Source organism: Achroia grisella, unplaced genomic scaffold (assembly GCF_030625045.1).
Source record: "Achroia grisella isolate CSIRO2021 unplaced genomic scaffold, CSIRO_AGI_Agris_v1 utg3972, whole genome shotgun sequence".
NCBI lineage: Eukaryota > Metazoa > Arthropoda > Insecta > Lepidoptera > Pyralidae > Achroia > Achroia grisella.
In genome coordinates, this window is record NW_026712838.1 from 711,399 (window position 1) to 732,449 (window position 21,051).

Sequence of the window (21,051 nt, forward strand, 5' to 3'; positions counted from 1 at the left end):
AGGTTGTTGATTTTATGAATAAGGAAATGTGATTTTATGTTATTCAACGAGTACAAGATTTGGTTATGAATTTTTGTTTTTGGTTATGAAATTAATACATTTATAAATATTTTATATATTGTATGTTATAAATATTAATAAAAAATTGTCATAATGCTGATGAATCCACACTTCGCATATGCTGATTGATGTTCTGAGAAATAAAAAAAATTCACAATTAATAATTAATTTATAATAACACATTAAAGTATTAAAGACAATAAAAAATAGGCGTATCTATATATGATAATTTTGGTAGCTATAATAAAAAAATATGAGTAAAGGATCACGTTTTGCATAATTTCTTCATATGTGTGGCGGGTTGCTTACCACTTGCTATAAGGGAGTCATTATTTAACTAGCTGACCTGCTCGACTTCAGCTACGCCGCTCCGTTCCTATTGGTTGTTGCGTGATGATAAACCCTATAACCATACTCAATGAATTAATTCAACACTAAAATAATATTCCAAATAAGTCAAGTAGATCCAGAGATTATTCCCTACAACCCCTCTGAAACTCTCAAACTTTACCACTTTATAATAGTATAGAAGAGCATACAAATAAGATTTTCCCTACATGTCCATTCAGCAAGTTTTATGATATTTGGCAAATAATCTTATATACAAAATTCGCGTGTCACAATGTTACTTACCATATTCCGAAACGGCACGTCTTGAACGATTTTTATAAAATTTTGTATGCATACTCAGTAGGTCAGAAAATCGGCTACTATTTTTTCATATCCCTAAGATATAAAAGTTGTCCAACCCTAATATTTTATTTTTTGGACAAAAAAATTATTGATTTATTTTTTTATAATGTGCCATTAAAAATACATACAACCCTAATTTTTCAACCTACTATCATCAACCCCTGTTTTTAAATAGCGATTTTAATTTATATGGCAAAACGACGTTTGCGGGGCACCTAGTATGCCTTTATCTTCCAATTTCACTACTGAGCAGAATATCCAACACGTGTTAGCTTAAGCTCTGACGACTTTTGCTCGGGTATTTAAAGTTACACCCCTAAGTAATTCAGTGGATTTCTATCGATCTCCAAAATTATCCTGCTAGTTTTGGAGAAAACCAACGAATTACTAAAGGTTTATAGGTAAAGGTACTAAAGGTATACAATAAGACAGACCGACCCCGCCACCGTGTCTAGGAGGATTTTAGTTTGCTATCTTAGATTTTATTTAGTGTTTCCATCACAGGAAAGTCAATCAAATATATAAATAAAAATACTAAGTGTCGACCAGAATAGAGTTGAAGAAATTTTAACAATAATTAGAGGTCCATAAAACGGGTACCATAAGCGATTATTTAGGTACACAGATCTGACCCATATAATTTTTGTATAAATAAACCAATATAAACCAATTCCTCTATAAGAAGAACGATACATATTTTTTGCCCGCACCCGTAATAATATACACAAAATTCTTTAGCGTTGAATATGTATTAATTTTTGCTGGGACAACTTCTTTACTTGTCCTTATAAACGACTCGTTTCGGTGGCTGCGCGCGTACTGTACCTACGTACTGCGCAACGAGTACTCTTTTCTCCGTCAATGTGCGCTACAGGTGACCTTCTTTCAAAAACGTCCTGTAATTTTTTTTATTAGATAGGAATAATGTAATGTGAATAAGAATAATACATAATTTAAAAAAATACAATGACTTGAATTAACGTTATCGATTTCCATAAACTCGTTCTTAGAATACTTTCATCGTGGCATCATACCGTGAAACTAGTTATAACACTTCTCTACCAACTCTTAACTAACATAACACACAAACACTTTTCACCAAGTAACTGTTCTCGCGGTTTAAGTTGCATACAAAATTTATACCCTGTTTTGTTCTGTAAAGTTTCATCAAAATCCTATCAGTAGTTTTTGCGTAAAAGAATAATGACATCCTTCTATCTATCTATGCTCACAAACCTTCGCGTGTATAATATTAGTAATAAGATTCGCAATTAGCTATTTTATATGCCAAGCGTAAAATTGTTTCATAGGTATACTGTAAAAATCATCTGCGTGTGATCTGCGTGAAATAGGTGAGAATAAGGTTTTCTATATATGGAAATAAAATTTTGCTATTTACCTACTTACATAAAAAAATATTTATCTTATTTTCTATATTTACACCTTGGTCAGCTTCAATAGCGCTAATGAACGTTTTAACTAATGAGCTCTATAAACCTTCAATAAGTTTTTTTATGAATAAGACCGTTAGTCTTTATCATAGCCTTACGTATAGCTGTAGCTACACGTCTAAATTTATATAATGCTGGAGGAACAAGGAGACATAATCATTAATGATCTATGCAGGATATATTGAGAGAAATGTAAATTACTAATCTATATTAAAATTAACTTAGTGTAAGCACCTCTGAATAATCTTTTTTTTTTTCATTTTTACACTGCGAGTGAAAAAGCCTGAGCAAATAAATGGGTATATTTGGTAATAGGTTCTTATAACGATTCATTAAATTAATACCATAAAAATAGTAAGAGAGCTAAAATACAGTAGAAATGGGCACAAGCATCGACAAACATTTGTATAAAAGAGAAAGAGCTAACTGAGACAGATAGACTGATACATAAAACACACATCTCTGACCTGTATACAAGTGTCAATGACTGAATCACCACACACGTCAAAACATTGACCTGTGTTATTACGCCTATTTTGTGTCTGATCACTCTACTCTGTATTATTGTGTCTTGGTTCCTTTTTGGTATATTTACTTTACTCTGCGTGATTCTAATCACTTTTATTTTTTTCTTGTATATATTATATAGTATTATTATTTTTTAATTTACATTAGTAAATATATTGCAGATACCTATAAAATTATTAATTACATTGTCAAAATACATGTATTTAGTGTTCTTGTATTTGATTATTTTTTCCGGTAATCCCGTTGTCAGTATAAGGTTGTTTTTAAATCTATGGAATGAATATTTTTCAAGGCGACGCAACTAATGCAATACCTATATTATTAATTGTTGGAAGTCTTATATATCATATGGTGATTGCGGAAACGAAGTATTTATTATAAATCACGGTTTATACGCCCGTCATCTAATAAGACTAAATTTCATTACAATATTTTTGTTACTCAGAAGAGCTTTGCAAATATATTTTCTCATAGTATAAACTTCGTATTCTTGGATTTGCAAATTTATATAAATTCGTGAGTGCATACATTGTATTAAAGAGTAACTAGATGGATAACGATACTACAAGCTTTTTGAAACCTGTTCTACCTCATGTCTTCAAAGCTATTAAAAATGTTGATATTGAAACCCTAATGAAATGTTCACCTGATGAAATAAGACCTATAATACCATGTTTAGTGCGCATGGCTCTAATATCTCCTCTGGATGTTACAAGTTATTGCACTGAAGCTAAGAAAGACATACTGACACTGTTGTCAGGTATTGATTTGGTAAATTTTATTGTCTCTCTTCTATCAATAGAATTTCATACACTTGAAGTAGATCTAAAAAAGGAACAGCAAATGAGGTAAGTCCTTTTATTATATTTAAATAGTAAAATGGTTGATCATTGTGAATCAAATAGTATATATAATATTTTATACCTGTACATATTTTACATACCTATATTAATTTGAATTATATTTTATTAGATTTACTCTTTGAGCCTAAAGCAAAACCAATAAATGCAATACTTTATATCTTGATATAAAGTATTGCATTTATTGGTTTATTGGTAACATGTTACAATCTGTATATATAAGCCAGTGTTTTTTATTTCCAGACAAAAAAATGGATCACAATGCACTGAATCCTTCTTGATTCCAAAGGTGGTTATTGGTATAGCAAATGACTTTGAAAGATCAGACTCGGCTCGTCGTTTGCGATTAGTTCTATCTGAAATTCTACAAATGCAAGCTCAATTAACTGAATACAATCAAAATAAAATCTCCAATATGGAGTGCACCGTCAAACCCTCAGAATTATTCGATAATGATGTTTATTTGGAGGAGATCACAGATGTTATATGTATTAGTTTAGCAGAGTTACCAAATTTACTGAACATTTGTGATATTGTTGAAGTTTTACTGCATGTGAATAAGGGACCGATTATAATTTCATGGGTTGTTGCTAACATGCCAGATACATTACAAGAAGGTGAGTTTTAAAACAACAAGAAATATTTCAATAGAAATATTTATTTCAGACTTACTTGACGTAACTTACCAACATGAATATCCCCAAAGCTATTTCAAAATGACTTGCTTAGACATTACATACTTTATAACTCAAGAACTTACACGCACAACGGCCCGAATGAGAGGCTAATTGCGGAGACTGGAGTCCAACATACAACTCCAGAACTTTTTTTTTAATTTTTATCATGCATTCAGACTTCCAGACTATAAGCAGATTAGTTGATTATATTATATCGTGAGAGGTGATTATCCATTGAGAATCCATCCTCAGACATTCCAGTTTATGCCAGGTGTTGAAGTCTGGTATTTTACATCTCTTAAGACATGCCATATAATCAGCCAATGTCAGTTGAACAGCAAGTTTATTTGGATGTCAGTCCAGCTTGATTTTATATTTTTTTATTGTCTGAGAGATTTCCTCCTTGCCAGAGTTGATCCCCAGGTGCTGATGAACCTCCGAGTTACAAATAAACCAGAGTGCATTACAGGTTTGCTTCAATATATAGTTTTGAGCTCTTTGAATTTTGTTGATGTTGGTAAAACTTGCAGAACCCCACAGCTGGAGCCCATATGTCCAGATTGGCTTGATTGTCTTGTATATGAGCAACTTATTGTCAGTAGTAAAGCTTTGAATTTCATCCAAGCAGCCATTGCATTTCTCGGTATTTGATATTAATCTCACTCACTTTTAATCTCAACCACTTTACGTTGACTCACTTTGTGGTTATCCACCAAGTGAGTCAACAATATTAAGATGCATATCCAGGTATTTCACAGTTTCACAAGTGGAAAGTGTGCTCGAACCCATCATCATGGATGGACAGTTGCCTTTTCTAAGGGTGAAAGTTATTGAACTGATTTTGAGGCGCTAAATTTAACCACAGACCAATCTTTGTGAGAGCATTTTGTAACAGATCTGTAGCTTCCACTTGATTCTTACTACAAGCTAAGATGGCCGTATCATCTGCAAAGGTGGCTACGATTGTTCCCTGTATTTCTGGAATATCTGCTGTGAAGATGCTATATAAGGCCAAGTACAGAGCCTTGTGGCACTCCAGCCAAATTTCGTAAAATGCCGAGGTGTACTCATTCTCCTTTACTTGGAAGATCCTTTCTCTAAGATAAGACTATTAGCCTATATAGATTATATGGGAGGAGGTTCTTGATATTCTAGAGTAAGCCTTCATGCCAAACTTTATCGAATGCTTGCTGTACATCTATAAATGCTGCAGAGCACTATTCAAAAACTAAAAACTAAACTTAAACTTTTGTTATAACATTGACACTGTTGACATATTGCAATAGGAATGACTATATTTTATAGATATAAAAATGTTTGTGAAATGCATTATCCCACTAACTTGTATTAATATTCTATATTGTATAATATTAAAAATTATAGCATATATGTAAGGCAATGATGATGATAAAATTATTGTAATAAGTTACATTCACTATTGTTTAGCATCTCATAGTATATTATATATTTTATGTATAGTGGCCGAGTCATTAGTATTGAATGCAGAAAGAGGTGAAGAAGGTGGCATAAGAGCAAAAACACTGTCTACTCTTTGTGATGCCTGCCCATACATAGCAGCTTCTATAAGATCCAAGGCAGCTGCAGCATCACGTCTTCCCTCCTTAATTATAAATCTCACCTTAATACACCATCAAGATGATCTGGTAAGTTACACACTTAAAAAGAATGCAATCTACTGTAGCAATAGTTCCCTTTATGTTGAATTACTTTTATTCCATATGAATTATTAAAAATAATAGTTTTAACTACAGTTGTCTCTTCTAGGTATCATTTATGTCAGGACTTTTGCTTGGTTCTGATCAAACTACTAGAGCCTGGTTTGCAACATTTCTACGCAATTCTCACAAAAGAGGCAAAGGTGATGGCCATACATCACTTACAAAACTTCGCATTGAACTCTTGAACAGGCTAAAAGAAGCAACTGCTGGTGTTAATGCTTCTGCATTGCTAAGGCTATATTGTGCTCTTAGAGGTATAGCAGGAATAAAATTCCAAGATGATGAGGTTGCAGGACTTTTGAGATTGGTCACGCAAAAACCGCCTCCAACACCAGCTGGGGTCAGATTTGTTTCTTTGAGTCTTTGTATGATTCTGGCTTGTCCGTCATTAATGGGTTTGTAGACTTCATAAAAATATATTGTTATATATTTTTTTTTCCTATATTGTTTCAATATTTTTTCTTTTCAGCTGCCGCTGAACATGAAAAAAGAGCTATAGAGTGGGTGCAATGGCTAGTTAAAGAAGAAGCATACTTTGAAAGGTATAATATTTCACATACATTTTGTCTGTCTAACAATGCACTGCCCACTGACCCACATTTTTTTTTTAATTTAAATAGCAATTCTGGTATAACAGCGTCTTTTGGCGAAATGTTGCTATTAATAGCAATTCATTTCCATTCTGGACAATTAGCAGCTGTTGGTGAATTAGTCTGTGCAACACTTGGTATGCGCGTCCCTGTACGGCCTAATGGACTCGCCCGCATCAAACAAGCTTTCACACAAGAAATTTTTACTGAGCAGGTACATTAAAAGAAATATTTTTTGCTACAGATAATATTCATTTATTAGATTTGACGGTTTGCTTTCATGTTGGACACCACAATGAATGTACACCTTTTATTGTTCCTTACATAAAGGATCAAGAAAAGTACAGTAAATTTAATAATTAATATCAACTAGTTACTTACTTAATAATAATTCTGTAATAAATCTCTACTGCACATATAATTTTTTATTTTACCATCTTATAGACTAGCCTATCCATATATACCATATTTTCTTTTACTAATATTAACTTATGTTTCAGGTTGTTACTGCTCATGCTGTGAAGGTACCAGTAACGGCTAATCTTAACAGTAACATAGCTGGATATTTACCAGTACATTGTATTCATCAATTACTGAAATCTAGGGCATTTTCAAAGCACAAAGTTCCAATAAAAAAATGGATATATCGTCAAATTTGTAATTGTACAGCACCTTTGCATCCTGTTATGCCAGCACTGGTTGAAGTTTATGTGAACTCCATACTTGTCATTAATAACAAAGGCACAAATGAATATGTAAATAAACCAATCACTGAAGAGGAAATTAGAAAAGTTTTTAGGAACTCGATCTTTGGAGCCAACTTTGATATACAAAATAAACCTTTTAATCCAATGGAGATAGATAACGCAGAAGCCTCTATAGAAATTAATATAGATAAACCTACATTAGCTGCTCAACTACTTCTTATATATTATCTTTTACTCTACGAAGATGTCAGACTATCCAATACAGCTACACTTATTGCCAATGGAAGAAAAGTGAAAAGTTATTCTGCAGCATTTTTGTCTGAATTACCTATAAAATATTTACTGCATCAAGCCCAGAAAGATCAGATGAGTTATGGGTGTCTGTTTAGTCCCCTCCTTCGTTTACTGGCTACTCATTTTCCACAACTGTCCCTTGTTGACGACTGGATGGATGATCAAGTATTTGGAGATACATGCCGCCATCAAGTTGATGTCAACTTATCGGAAGCTGCTATAAATGAAGCTTTCCAGAGTATTGAAGAAAACCCTTATAAAACTGGCAAAATTTTAAAAGCTATGCTGAATAAAAATCCTACCGACATCTGGCCCTTCGCAGAGGTTTTTGTGAAATATTTTAAGAGTGTACTTGGTGACCAAGTCCCAAGGCACATACAAGAATTGTATCGTGAAGTTTGGCTGCGTCTTAACACAGTTTTGCCGCGATGTCTTTGGATAATGACAATAAATGCTTTATTGGATATAAACGGAAATGTCAGAAATGTTACCATCACACAGGAAAATGTTTTAGTTGATCCTTTACAAGTACTAAGGTGTGACATACGAGTATTCAGGTGTGGCCCCATATTGAAGATTATTTTACGAATTTTGGAGGCAAGCCTAGCAGCATCAAGAAGCCAACTTAGTCGGCATTTGCTAGATAAACCTCTTCTTGAAAAAAGTGGCCAATTGACTTCGGATTCTGAAAGAGATGAATTAAAGAACGCTTTAGTCGCTGCACAAGAGAGTGCGGCATTACAAATTTTGCTTGAAGCATGTCTCGAAACGTCAGAAGATGAAAATAAACCAGAATTGATGTGGTCCTTGCGTGAAGTGAGAAGCGTTATTTGCTCATTTCTTCATCAAATTTTTATATCAGAACCTTCATTAGCCAAGCTAGTGCATTTTCAAGGATATCCACGAGAACTTATCCCTGTCACTGTGCAGGGTATTCCTTCCATGCACATATGCTTGGATTTTATACCAGAACTTCTTAGCCAGGCATCACTAGAGAAGCAGATATTTGCTGTAGATTTAGTATCACATTTATCAATCCAATATGCTTTACCGAAAGCCATGTCAATTGCCAGACTATGTATAAATACTCTTTCAACCTTACTGTCAGTGCTTCCAAGTGACTTGCGCTTGGAACTTTTTCAGCCTATTTTAAAGTCATTGGTACGTATTTGTACTGCATTCCCTTCACTTTTAGAAGATATTACATCATTACTATTACAACTAGGACGGATATGTGAGTCACAAGCTTCCCTTGGCCATTGTTGGAATGATACAAACATATTGGGTGAGAGTGCTTATGTGGCATCAGATATTCAACCTAAGACAAAGGTTTTAATTGCAGAGGTTTTATGTAGAGACATTAAGTTAACAATTGCTGAAATTATACAAAAAGCTCTTTTAAATGATAAAATTTATTAGTTACCTACATATTTTAGTATAATAAACCCTAACCATTTTAAACATATTGTTTTTTATTTTGTCCAAATTGTATAATCAAAGTAATATTACCACAGTTTTAAAATCTATACAGTGTGAGAACGGATGTAGACGCCATGAATCACATGAAAGTAACCAGAAATAAAACAATTTTGGGTTTGTACTTCAAGACAGTAAAGCTACAAAACTCTACATGAATACAATACAGAATAAATCTTGTGCGGAATAATTTGTTTTCCATCAGATTAAAAGAAAATTATTCCGAAATTAACAACTTATATATTTTTGTCTTCATCAAAATCTGTTAACAATTTACGATATGTTAATGTAATAAGTTTTGTTGTGCTTGTTTGTTATTAGCAATTGTAGTTACAAAAAGACGTTAGAAAAACATAGTGCCACAGGCGAGTTCAACGTCGACCGACTATATCGATCGAATTTAAAATTGTATCTGTCGGTCGACGACAGATTCAATTTTGAATTTCACCAATAAAAAAATACTCTTTATTTTGACACATACTAAATTGTAATGCCGTTCCTATCATACCTTGATCCTAGTCTTAACTATACTCTATAGAAAAAACAAATTTTGCTACTATTTTGATGTTACAGGATCAGGCAATAAACTATGATATGTACGTAGATATTATATAAGATGTGTCATTAAATTTGATGTTAACATCAAATTGAATGACACGATTCCTTCTTCCATTACTAACCATATATCAATGTCATTATTACTTTAGTTAAGATGATCTCCATAGCAATAAAGTTTAAGTCAATTTAAGAAACGGATATTTGTAAATTGAGCTTAGGATTGAGTCTGTCGTTATATACAGGCACGTCTTGTAGTTTCGTTTTTTACTTCATAGGTTATCCTAGTTTAAATAACAGACGATTATTAGTCTTTGGTACTTATAATGAAATAAAACACAGTACATTATAAAATATTAATACATTATAAGCAACATATTTGAAAGTTCTATTGGGTTTTCTGTTTCTAATTGCCTATACATCCAAGCACATTGATTCCTTGCTCCATGATTTCCTATGTCATTGTATATCTGCGCCTGAAATAAAAAAAATATAATTATCGAAGCACTTCTTTATACTGCAATTAAGAGTAATCTATGTATCTACGAGTATCCGTGTAGTTCGTACGGTCGAGTTTGTTGGTTTACAATATAAACGGGTTTATTTTCGTACGTAGGAAATATCTGTATTCATGAATATGATTGGTTTGGTTTTTTTTTGTTGTCGTATTTCGAGATGATTATTTTTTTTTATTACTGAAATTTTGACCGAATCTCGACTTAAATAGTGCAAAATTAAATCAGAGATCTGAATATTGTCTGGGATACCTACTTATTTATTGATACTAAATTTAGAGTTAGGAATATATTGTTGTGAAATAATAATAACTACTAACTGACGCTGCATCCGGTGCCCCTGGATATAGTATGTACGTATATGCGCATTAATAACAAATATATTATTATAATACAGCTATTTCTATCGGTTGTTTCGGACTAGTTAGTGTTGTGTGAATTGTTGAAAATTTGTAATAATAATTACCTGTAAGTACCACGTTTGTAGTAAGCGGGCATGTGCGCCAACTTTCGCAAAATTCTTTTTAACTGACTCTAAAGCATCACAACAAGACTGAAGAACATGAATGCGGCTCTCGCCTGCCACGGGCGCTGATGCGATTCGACACTTTGTATACAGCAGCAACGCTAAAATTATTCCAATAAAAATATATGCACATTATTTTGATGATAATTAAGTTAAATTAATTAAAAGAATATAATTATTTTACCTCTTGCCATATCGTACGCACTTCCATGGGCCATAACCGTAGGTAAAACTTTTCTCACAAGGGTCAAAGCATTTTTAGCGTAACCCATATTTAATTGTACATTTGCTATGTGCATTTCGGCAGTTGCAGCTAAATAAATTAAGTGGTATTTTTTTGCTATCGATAAAACTTCATTGAGTATCATAATATTTGTCGATTGTACACTACTGACTGTATGTTGTACTTGAGACATTAATATCATAGCTTTTAATCTTAGTGATACATAATGCAAGCTATCGTCCTCGGTTTTGCAAAAATCCAAAACATCATGAAGAGACTGTAGCGCCTCTGTGGCATCTCCCTTTAGAAAATACATTTCAGATTTTAGTAGTTGACTCTCCCATCGGTCATAAGATGCTAGTTGTCTTATACATTGGTCGGCTTCCTCCCATTTACCTAAAATTATTCATAGTGACGTAATATATATAATCTCGCGAGATTTAACACCATCGAAATCGAAATATATTATCATTTAGGCGATTTTGCAATATTTGTTTATTACACAAACGCTACATGCGTTTGTGTAATAAACAAATACAGCAAAGAGATACTTTTACGCACAAGATAGCGCTTTGCCAAATGTAGATGGTGTTATTAACATATTCTCTCTTTTGTTGACATACGTTTCTAATAAAACTATATTATATTTCGTCATTTTTGAAACTAGAATTATGAAACTATTCTTTGGATTAGATTATGAGATATTTAATGATATCTATTCCACGCAGGCACAGCTAGTCTATACTCTATACATATAAATAAAATTGGAGTGTCTGTTTGTAATATTGAAATAACTGTTTTTTACTACATGCATATGAATATAAATACGGTACGGTTTTTTTACAATTTTTGCAAAAGAAAGAAAAATATTTAATTCAGTGCTTTTTAACAATGTAAAAAATACAATATAAAAAAGAAACGAAAAAAATGTATATATAATGAAACTTAATTTACCATGTAGATAATTAAAAATAAACATAAAATAATCATTTTTTACATCCATATAGGCACTGAAGGGCTCCACTAAGCTTTAATGTATGCCCTATGTGAACATACAGCTGGTTTTCAGTGGCACCAAAACGAGGAAAAAAATATATATTTAATGGGGAGAGAGAGAGGGCACTATTTAAAATATTAGTGATAATAATTAAAACAAAATTACAATTAAAATTACTAATAAATACAAACCAATTACATATACTAGAAAGAACAAAATATAATAAAATAACATGAATAAATATGTATAACATTAATAAACATATATATACAACTACTTTGCCGTAAGATTTATAGATTAAATAGTACATAGATAATTCTTGTATAGTTTTTTAAAGGTGATTTATGTTTTTTTTGTCTGTCTGTCTGTTTGTTCCGGCTTTGAAATGGCGGGACCGATTTTGACGGAACATTTTTTGGCATGTATCTGATGTAATAAAGAGTAACTTAGGCTACTTTTATTTTAGAAAAATAAAGTTAAATTCCACGCGGACGAAATCGCGGGAGCTACTATTCCATATTCGGCCGAATACCAAATAACAAATCATGAAAAGAGACACGTCATATTACTCAAGATTCTATGTATTTATTAACAAATTGCAATATCTTAGTAAGTACAATTGACCAGTGATAAATTATGATGGATGAAACAGGAATTTCAGCATTTGAACCAATCCTAGGAAACTTCCCGCAACGAGGGAGATAGGTTGCGACCGGTTGGTTCTTGTTTACGGGCTCGACAAGCATGTCTTACGCCGACTATTCGGCGCTTCGGCCGACAGCTTTGCCGAATATTCGGTATTCTGCCAAATCACTATTGGTGACAACTCTAGTTTAGACTCACCGGCTAATAGCGCGAAGGATGCCTGCGCGTGCGTGGAGACGGCGAGCAGGTGGTGGCAGCGAGCCAGCGCGGGCAGCGCGGCCGCGGCCGGGCCCGCGCCGCGCGCCGCCGCCGCGCACGCCACGCCCGCCGCCGCCGTCGACGACGCCTCCGTCCAGTGCCACGCGCTACTGTTGCCCACCACGCACTCTGCATACCAACCCATACATTGTGACCACCTCCAAAACACTCTCAATTCTAATGTGTAATATGCTGAAGGTTGGTACGGATATATTTGACGGCCTCGGTTTAGCACACACCGCCCGCCGCCGTCGACGACGCCTCCGTCCAGTGCCACGCGCTACTGTTGCCCACCACGCACTCTGCATACCAACCCATACATTGTGACCACCTCCAAAACACTCTCAATTCTAATGTGTAATATGCTGAAGGTTGGTACGGATATATTTGACGGCCTCGGTTTAGCACACACCGCCCGCCGCCGTCGACGACGCCTCCGTCCAGTGCCACGCGCTACTGTTGCCCACCACGCACTCTGCATACCAACCCATACATTGTGACCACCTCCAAAACACTCTCAATTCTCACGGATATATTTCTAGCACACACCGCCCGCCGCCGTCGACGACGCCTCCGTCCAGTGCCACGCGCTACTGTTGCCCAATACCAACCCATACATTGTGACCACCTCCAAAACACTCTCAATTCTAATGTGTAATATGCTGAAGGTTGGTACGGATATATTTGACGGCCTCGGTTTAGCACACACCGCCCGCCGCCGTCGCTGACGCCTCCGTCTAGTGCCACGCGCTACTATTGCCCACCACGCATTCTGCATACCAACCCATACATTGTAACTACATCCAAAGCTCTCAATTCTAATATTACTCGCGTCATTTACCGAAGTTGGTTAAGATATATTTGATGGCCTCGATTTAGCATACCGCGCCCGCCGACGCCTCCGTCCAGTGCCAAGCGCTACTGTTGCCCACCACGCACTGTGCACATCATCCCATACATTCTAAGCAGTTCCACAACACTCAATTCCAATGTTAATAGTGTTATATACCGAAGTTGGTTGTTGAAATACTTGACGGCTTTGTATATATTTATTTAAATATTTCTGTCGATAGTGTCAGAGTGTGTAGTATAGATTATGCGTAGTAGAATATGTGTACATTATTGTCCTAATTTCTTATCATATTATACGTTATTTTGTAACTGGAATGGCAAATAAGCAGACTGAAAATTCGGGCTATATATTTTACTGTAGTAGTGTGATATTTTAGTCCTTTGAATGATTACTCTTCAACTATAAGGGTTGAAAAATTTACTAATTAAAATAACATAAGGCTAAGTATATACATTTAAATGGTGTAATCCTTTTAATGAGATATTGTAAAAACTACTTACTGGTGTTTAAATTAAGGAGTAACTGACAGTTAATGGATGCCATTTCAGTCTTTCCATATAAAGACCACAGAGCGGCCGTGTTCGCCAAACCCGCCATCGTGAGATCCGTCATTGAATGTAAGTAGTTAATAGTGTCTCCTTTCGTTATGATCTGAAAAGTGTGACAAAAAAATATGGTGTAGATGGTTAATTTTAATTATTGGCAAAAATGGTTAAACTCTTTATTAAAATTATATGGAATGTTAATTTAATTGTTTTCATTATACATATATTTTGAAAATTACTTTCTGTTTAATTAACAATTTTCTAGTGATTTTTTCTTAAAACCTATTATAAGGTTCTGAAGAAAATAATTAAATATTTTAATGTTATAAAAAGGTTGTGAAACAATGGACTATATAATGTCGTGCGAATTGTCCAGAGCTATTTATTAATATACAACTAATAGGGAGTTAGCCTACTAAACTAGTATCGGAGTTATTAATATTATGATTACAGGATCGGTGGTGAGAGTAAACACACAGTAGGTTTGGAACCTGCGTATTCTATTGTTATCATGAATAAATCATGAATAATTCTACACTGGTTATTAATACAATTTATATTATTTATAACCTAACGTACACCGGCACAATCTATAATATTATCCTACGCGCTGAAGTGCAATTAGTGTATGACAATATTTACCTGGAACACCTCCGCGGGCTTGGTGCCGTTGACGGCGGCGTGCTGGGCCATGAGCTGCGCGGCGGCGGCGGCTTGGCGCGGCGCGCGCGGCACGCGGGCGAGCAGCGCGGCGCGGCGCGCGCGGCCCCCCGCCCGCGCGCCCCACGCCGCCGCGTGCGCCAGCGCCGCGCCGTCCGCCGCCGCCTGCGCCGCGCCCAGCGCCTCGCGGACCGCCTCCATCGCCACGCTCCTGAGTGCACATGCGCAACACGCGTCTTTTCTTTTAACTGTTCCGATATCGCCGGAGACGTCCGGTGATACACAGCATACAGCCTCCCGGATGAAAATGGCAGGGATTAGAGAAGCTTAACGTTGGTTTAGAAAGCATTCTCCGGTTACGGCTTCACCGGATGAAAACGGCAGTAAATTGGAAGACATTCCAAATGTATCCATAGATGCATAGAATGCCTTCTAAATCGCTCCCATTTTCGCATGCTCCTGCGTACCACGTGTCTCGTCTTTTAACTGTTCCGTTGGAGCATCTGCCAGTTCCAGTGTCAGTTTCACCGGATAAATATGATGAATGATAATAATACTAATAATTTTAGAACAATTTACGCAACGCCAAACGCAATCTAGTCCCAAGTTAAGCCAACTAAAACTTGTGTTATGGATACTAGATGACGCTAGCCCACGCGGCCGCCTCCATCGCCATAGCCACACGCAACTTTTAACTGTTCCAATAGAATAGAATAGAATATGAATGGATTCATTGCGAGAGACGAGTTCCCATAACTTTCTTGCAATGGATTTATTCGTGCTATACAATCTTCGTATTTGCTTCTTTCTTTTGCTGATACATTTCAATATTTTCGAAGGGGCATGTCGCGTGGACGAAGTCGTGGGTGAAAACTAAAATAGTTACTAAAAATACTTACTTATGCCCAAACTGCGTATGCATAGCAGCCCTATTCAGAGCTGCGTAACGAAAGTTTTTGTTTCTGTCATTACACGACGAGTTGTTATTGTTGTTGTTGTTGGCGTTGTTATTGTTTGTAGTGACATTAAATACAGTGCGATCAAAACAATTGTAGAGGGAATCTTGTGCACCGCAAAACTCTTTCATACGAATGCAGTTTAGAAAACTAAGAAAATGCTGAAAATTAAATATATATATATGTCACAATAAATTACAATTAAGTGCTGAATTGGCTTAGTAGTAAAAGTAAAAAATTCTACGGGCATCTCGTACGACATAGCCAGCACACGCACTGTTGTCTGAACAAAAGAGGGGGAAGGGTTGTTATTAATGTGAACTAGTGACCCCTCCAGGCGGTTCCCTCTGGAAATTCACTTGAAGGAGCAACTCACACAGCACAATTTAACATATTTAATTAAACGTAATTTTTAAGTACATATTTGCGAAATATACTTAGAACTAAAGCATAAGCAATAAACAAACAAACTCATGAATGATGAATATATTTGTATAGGGCGAGAATTGAATGTGCGACCCTAAGAATTTTCCTATGACAATATGACATACCATCATAGTCGTCAAACACTATTATGATTGAATAAAAATCTTACAATGTCAGGATATTCCGGTATATCATTTATGATTTGTATTATGGTTTTTTGCAATTGTTTCGGTGGTAATGCCTTTCTCTCATTAATTTGAAGTAAATTGGCTTGTTGTGCTGTGAACAATTCAGCTTGTTTCCTAGACCACTGAGCTTCTTCAAAGCTGCTGAAAATAATTATTACATATATATTATATATTTATCAGACTATATAGTCGTATTTTTAATTAGACGAAGCTAACTGACAGTAGGTAATGTCACTTTGTAAAATAATGTTGCCATATTTAAAGTAATAGTGATGCGTTCAGTTCTCGATCAGATGAATGAACAATGGTGCTCTGCACCGGGGCGTGCCATGTTGGCGACAGACCTCTTTTTATAGATATTTCTATTTTTAAACCTTATATTTTTTATATACAATTTTTGAAATATATTTTTTATTATATTGTTTTGCTACATTGTGTCATATACTCTACCACTAAATACATCACTATAAGTTTGCTAAGTAATTTTATTTATATTACCCTATTTCACTGCCGTTGCCACCCGTAATAAGTGTGAATAGTTTAATCATTTCAAACTACAAAAGAATATTATTTCTATTTTATAATAAAATTGTATAAATGTGCTCTGATATAAGTTACTAGTGGTATGTAACTACAATCACTTTTTTGACGGCTTATTACAAAGCGCGCTACTAGTGCCAACACCGATCAACGTCGCGAGCGATTTTGTTCGTAATTCAGCTTCTAATCTCTGGTCTGAGAGCACGTATTTTTTTGCGCTCACGCTGTTTTGTTATTGTTTTTGTTAAGTTTTTCTTTATGTTGTGTTTGAGGTAATTGTTGGGTATATAGTATATTTGCTATATTGTTTCGTACAAACAATATGGATCCTCAACCAAACACGTCAAGCCAAAGCTTGTCTGTAAAAAAGAAGAGACCATGGATTGCTTTAAGCGTTACCGAAAAACTTATGAGACAAAACGTCTACAAACACGTATTTGAGGAGAAACCTGCTTCACTATTACCTTTTGAGACACCCGAAAAAAAAAGAATGTATTTCGAAAACAGCTGAAATTTTGGGAATTGGTGTGACCTCAGTCTACAATGTATTAAAAGAATACAAATAAAATGAACCATTTAAGTCTCTGGAGAAACGTGGACCGAAACACTGTTTCAAAGATAAATTATTGACAATTTTTCAGATTTATAATTAATGTCGCTGAAAGCGACAATGATTTTTTTTATCTGATGATGAATAAAAACAAATTTTGTAATAAGCGAATTTTTTTTATTTTTATTACCTAACTATATTATGTTATATATTGTTATATTTCATACATCTATAGTTTCAACTACATGATGTATTGTAAATAGAACAGTCTTAAAAGTTTCCTCGCAATTTTTTTTTTATGTTTAAAACACTCGGTATTCAGTATAGGTGGTCTTCGAAAACCCGTACCCGATATCGGCAGTTCGGTGGACTAACTATTCACTAAACTAGACAATCGAGGCAATTCTATTAATTCAGGAGTTTTCTCAATTATTCACTTTGTCACAACACTATATTTATTTCATCAAATACTGACAACACAGTAAAGATCAATTGACTTCGTCTAATTAAAAATACGACTATAGATGACATAATTTAGTTATTTATAATACTTCATTGTACCAACTATGAAATACCATACAAATGAAATAAAAGCTTCTACAAAATGCTTGCCAAACAATTCCCAGAAAGAGTTTAAACAAAAAATATAATAGGTGATGAATGACTGAAAATGAGTGAACATAAAATCAATTAAAAACTATAAATGAAAACAAATTTAGGTTGGATATTAACACTTAGATATACTGCAATAGAAATATTAATTTAGTTGTGCATACTTACTTATCTCTATCCACTAAGTTCATTCTTATTGATGACTCATGGGGCCTGGACTCATCAGGCAGTGTTGGAGAAGTGGCCGTAGTATGTGGTTCCATATTATTCAATTTCTGGAACATAAAATATCATATGAAAGACTGTTTTTAATGTCCTCTAATTCTGAAGGACTTAAACCTAAATCTTATGAAGTAACAAACACTGAATACCTCTTTGCTTAATGATCTCATCATCAAACCTGGCCTCCCTTTTTGATAATATATACAAAATGACTTGTACAAAGAAATAATTTGAACAAAAGTCAATTTGTCTAAATGCACCATTATTCGTCTCAAATAAAATCCTGAAAGTAAGAAAAAAATTATAAATATGGGTAATAATAATAATCATCTGAGGACAATTCACACAGTGCCATCCAGACCCAAATTAAGCTAGCTAAAGCTTGTGTTATGTACTAGATAACTGATACATATACATAGATATTTTTTTTGTAAATACATACATATTATATATAGAATACCACCAGACAGATACAAACAATCATATTCATGAATACAAATGTTTGTGCCATGCGAAGAATCTAACCCGCAACCATTGGTTGTAAAGCTGTGTGCTAGACCACCGAGGTCTTCAAATAAACCTTTAGAAGTGAATTTATATGTTTAATTATACCATTTATGTTTGCATTATGTAACAACAAGTAACAAATAAAATGCAAACAAAATAAAAGTTTTCAAAAAAACATTCAAGAACATTCATAACATTTTATTACCTAGTACACTGCATCTTGTTATAATACAGAGATTAGTTTCACTTTGTTCTATCATAAGTTTGTCTATAGTTGAAGTGACACAATCCATAAGAGCATTAATGCCATTGGCATATATACTTTGCAAGCGAACACAAAAGTTCTGCAAATGGACACTCAAAAGGTTGTATCGACCATCTGTTAGAAGAGCTTCTAACTCTTTGAATTCCATATCAGGACACTAAAACATTAAATTTGAACATGTTGTTAAACTGACAATATTGCTTATATGTATTTATGATAAATTTTCCACTCAGGTGGTATAGAGACAAAAGATGAACCACTAGTTATAACTGTGTACATATTTCTAATCCAACTGATGTTTGTATCTATATTTATAATCAGCCCTCAGTATTTTGTAGCACATTTGCAAGTATGTTATAACTCATAATAAATATTATGTTGGGGTAGAGGTATTCTCAGTAATGTGAACTAATAACTACTTTGCCATTCTATAATCATTAATAAAATATATATTTTATTGAATACATACCTGTATAAGTTTTAGAGCTAATAAACAAAAATCTTTTCTGTATTTAGGAGCCATAGCACAATCAATCATTTCTTTAGCTAAAAATATAAACACTGTAATTAGTTTGTTTATTATAATTATAAAATACCCCATATAGGACACTACAGTTTTTAGTTTTCTAAAGGTTAAGAGATCAGTTTTGGTTAAAATTGAATTGGGATATTCTTTATTTTATGTGAATTTTGAATTTTATAATATTTTGTTGACAGTAGGTGAAGTCCACTATTTTAAATTACTAAATCTTTTCATAAACAAAGTATTTTAAAATAAAACTATAATAACATTGTTATTAACTATATACATACCTTCTATTTTCAGTAAACCATACTCTCTAATGAAAGCAACAACAGCAATTTTATGAGGGGTAATGTTTTCAACATTGCCTTTCACATTGATTAATTTAACAAAATCTAAGCCTTCACCACCAATATCCATGGCTGCTGAAGATACTTTCTTATATACAGAATTTATAGATATTTGTGGAAACAAAATATTTTTCAGAGGTAAACTTATAATAGATACTGCAATTATAATAAAATGCAATTAATATTAAATTGTAAAACATTGCACAAAATTTATACATAATTTTAGTAAAACTTGCAGCAATTTAATTTGAAATAAATACATTAAACATACCTACTTAAATTTTATAAGTACTTCATTTTTTATGTTTGATATATTTAATTCCGTAATTTGAAATTTTATTTCTGAAACTGAATTCATTTTTTGTCGACAATAGCAACTCTTTTCAGTATTGCCAGACAACCATTTTGGGTTCCCCTCAAATTTTGACCATAAACAAAAACACTATGAAAATTAGGCCGTCATAATTACGATCGCCTTTTTTTTGTGGTGGCTGTGAGGGAAGCTACCTCTGAACTTCTCACGTTAACAAAGTAACTATAGTGGTGTTCAAGTAAATAACGTAGAATAAGATAAACAAAATATATTTCTAATCAAAATAAAATATATAAAAACACATTTAATACAATATACAGATAAGTTATAGATACAATATACGACGACAGACAAGATGACAAAACACACTCTCTTTTCAAATATTCTAACATACTTCATCTACCATACCAGCCAGTCTAGACATCGATTGCAAATCTCGTTCTAACACTCTTCCTCAATCGTTGCCTTCAGACTTTCTCTCAGTAGCATACTCCTCACAATCCTCTCACACACAAACTAATCCACAACACCCATCTCACTACGACAGAACTCATGCTTGCCTCTATGCACTACCTTTGTCATAATATCAGCAACCATTAACTTTGTCTCCAAATATTTTAAATCTATTACTCCATTCTCTAGAGTCTCTCGCAGAAAGTGATAACGTACATCCATGTTTGGTTTGCTGATGGTGTACTGGATTATTTGCTATCGCTATAGCAGATTGACTATCTGAGTGGATTGTTA

At 34.1% G+C, this 21,051-nt stretch overlaps 2 protein-coding genes across 2 annotated transcripts; one reads left to right on the forward strand and one right to left on the reverse strand.

Annotated features, from left to right (window-relative positions):
• Positions 1-2,867: 2,867 nt before the first annotated feature.
• Positions 2,868-9,070, forward strand: LOC131844119 (integrator complex subunit 2). Its single transcript, XM_059192910.1, has 7 exons — positions 2,868-3,580; positions 3,836-4,209; positions 5,749-5,933; positions 6,055-6,403; positions 6,478-6,550; positions 6,629-6,812; positions 7,099-9,070. The coding sequence occupies exons 1-7, from the start codon at positions 3,282-3,284 to the stop codon at positions 9,016-9,018; spliced, it is 3,384 nt and encodes a 1,127-aa protein (XP_059048893.1). The 5' UTR covers positions 2,868-3,281; the 3' UTR covers positions 9,019-9,070.
• A 69-nt stretch (positions 9,071-9,139) lies between these two features.
• LOC131844120 (anaphase-promoting complex subunit 5) lies at positions 9,140-20,435 on the reverse strand. Its single transcript, XM_059192912.1, has 14 exons — positions 20,263-20,435; positions 19,932-20,147; positions 19,588-19,664; positions 19,059-19,275; positions 18,496-18,629; positions 18,293-18,399; positions 16,404-16,563; positions 15,752-15,969; positions 14,835-15,063; positions 14,148-14,298; positions 12,735-12,923; positions 10,856-11,290; positions 10,612-10,772; positions 9,140-10,106 (listed from the first exon to the last, which is right to left on the reverse strand). The coding sequence occupies exons 2-14, from the start codon at positions 20,059-20,061 to the stop codon at positions 9,987-9,989; spliced, it is 2,328 nt and encodes a 775-aa protein (XP_059048895.1). The 5' UTR covers positions 20,062-20,147; positions 20,263-20,435; the 3' UTR covers positions 9,140-9,986.
• Between the last annotated feature and the right edge of the window lie 616 nt (positions 20,436-21,051).

Bases quoted from the DNA above. Each gene is read 5' to 3' on its own strand.
- LOC131844120 (XM_059192912.1), bottom strand. From the start codon at position 20,061: ATGGATATTGGTGGTGAAGGCTTAGATTTTGTTAAATTAATCAATGTG. The intron at 12,924-14,147 runs GTAAGTAGTTTT...GTTGGTATGCAG, and splicing joins ACTCCTTAATTTAAACACCA to AGTGCGTGGTGGGCAACAGT. The intron at 10,107-10,611 runs GTAATTATTATT...TTTTTATTTCAG, and splicing joins TACAAACGTGGTACTTACAG to GCGCAGATATACAATGACAT.
- LOC131844119 (XM_059192910.1), top strand. From the start codon at position 3,282: ATGGATAACGATACTACAAGCTTTTTGAAACCTGTTCTACCTCATGTC. The intron at 5,934-6,054 runs GTAAGTTACACA...TGTCTCTTCTAG, and splicing joins TACACCATCAAGATGATCTG to GTATCATTTATGTCAGGACT. The intron at 6,404-6,477 runs GTTTGTAGACTT...TTTTCTTTTCAG, and splicing joins GGCTTGTCCGTCATTAATGG to CTGCCGCTGAACATGAAAAA.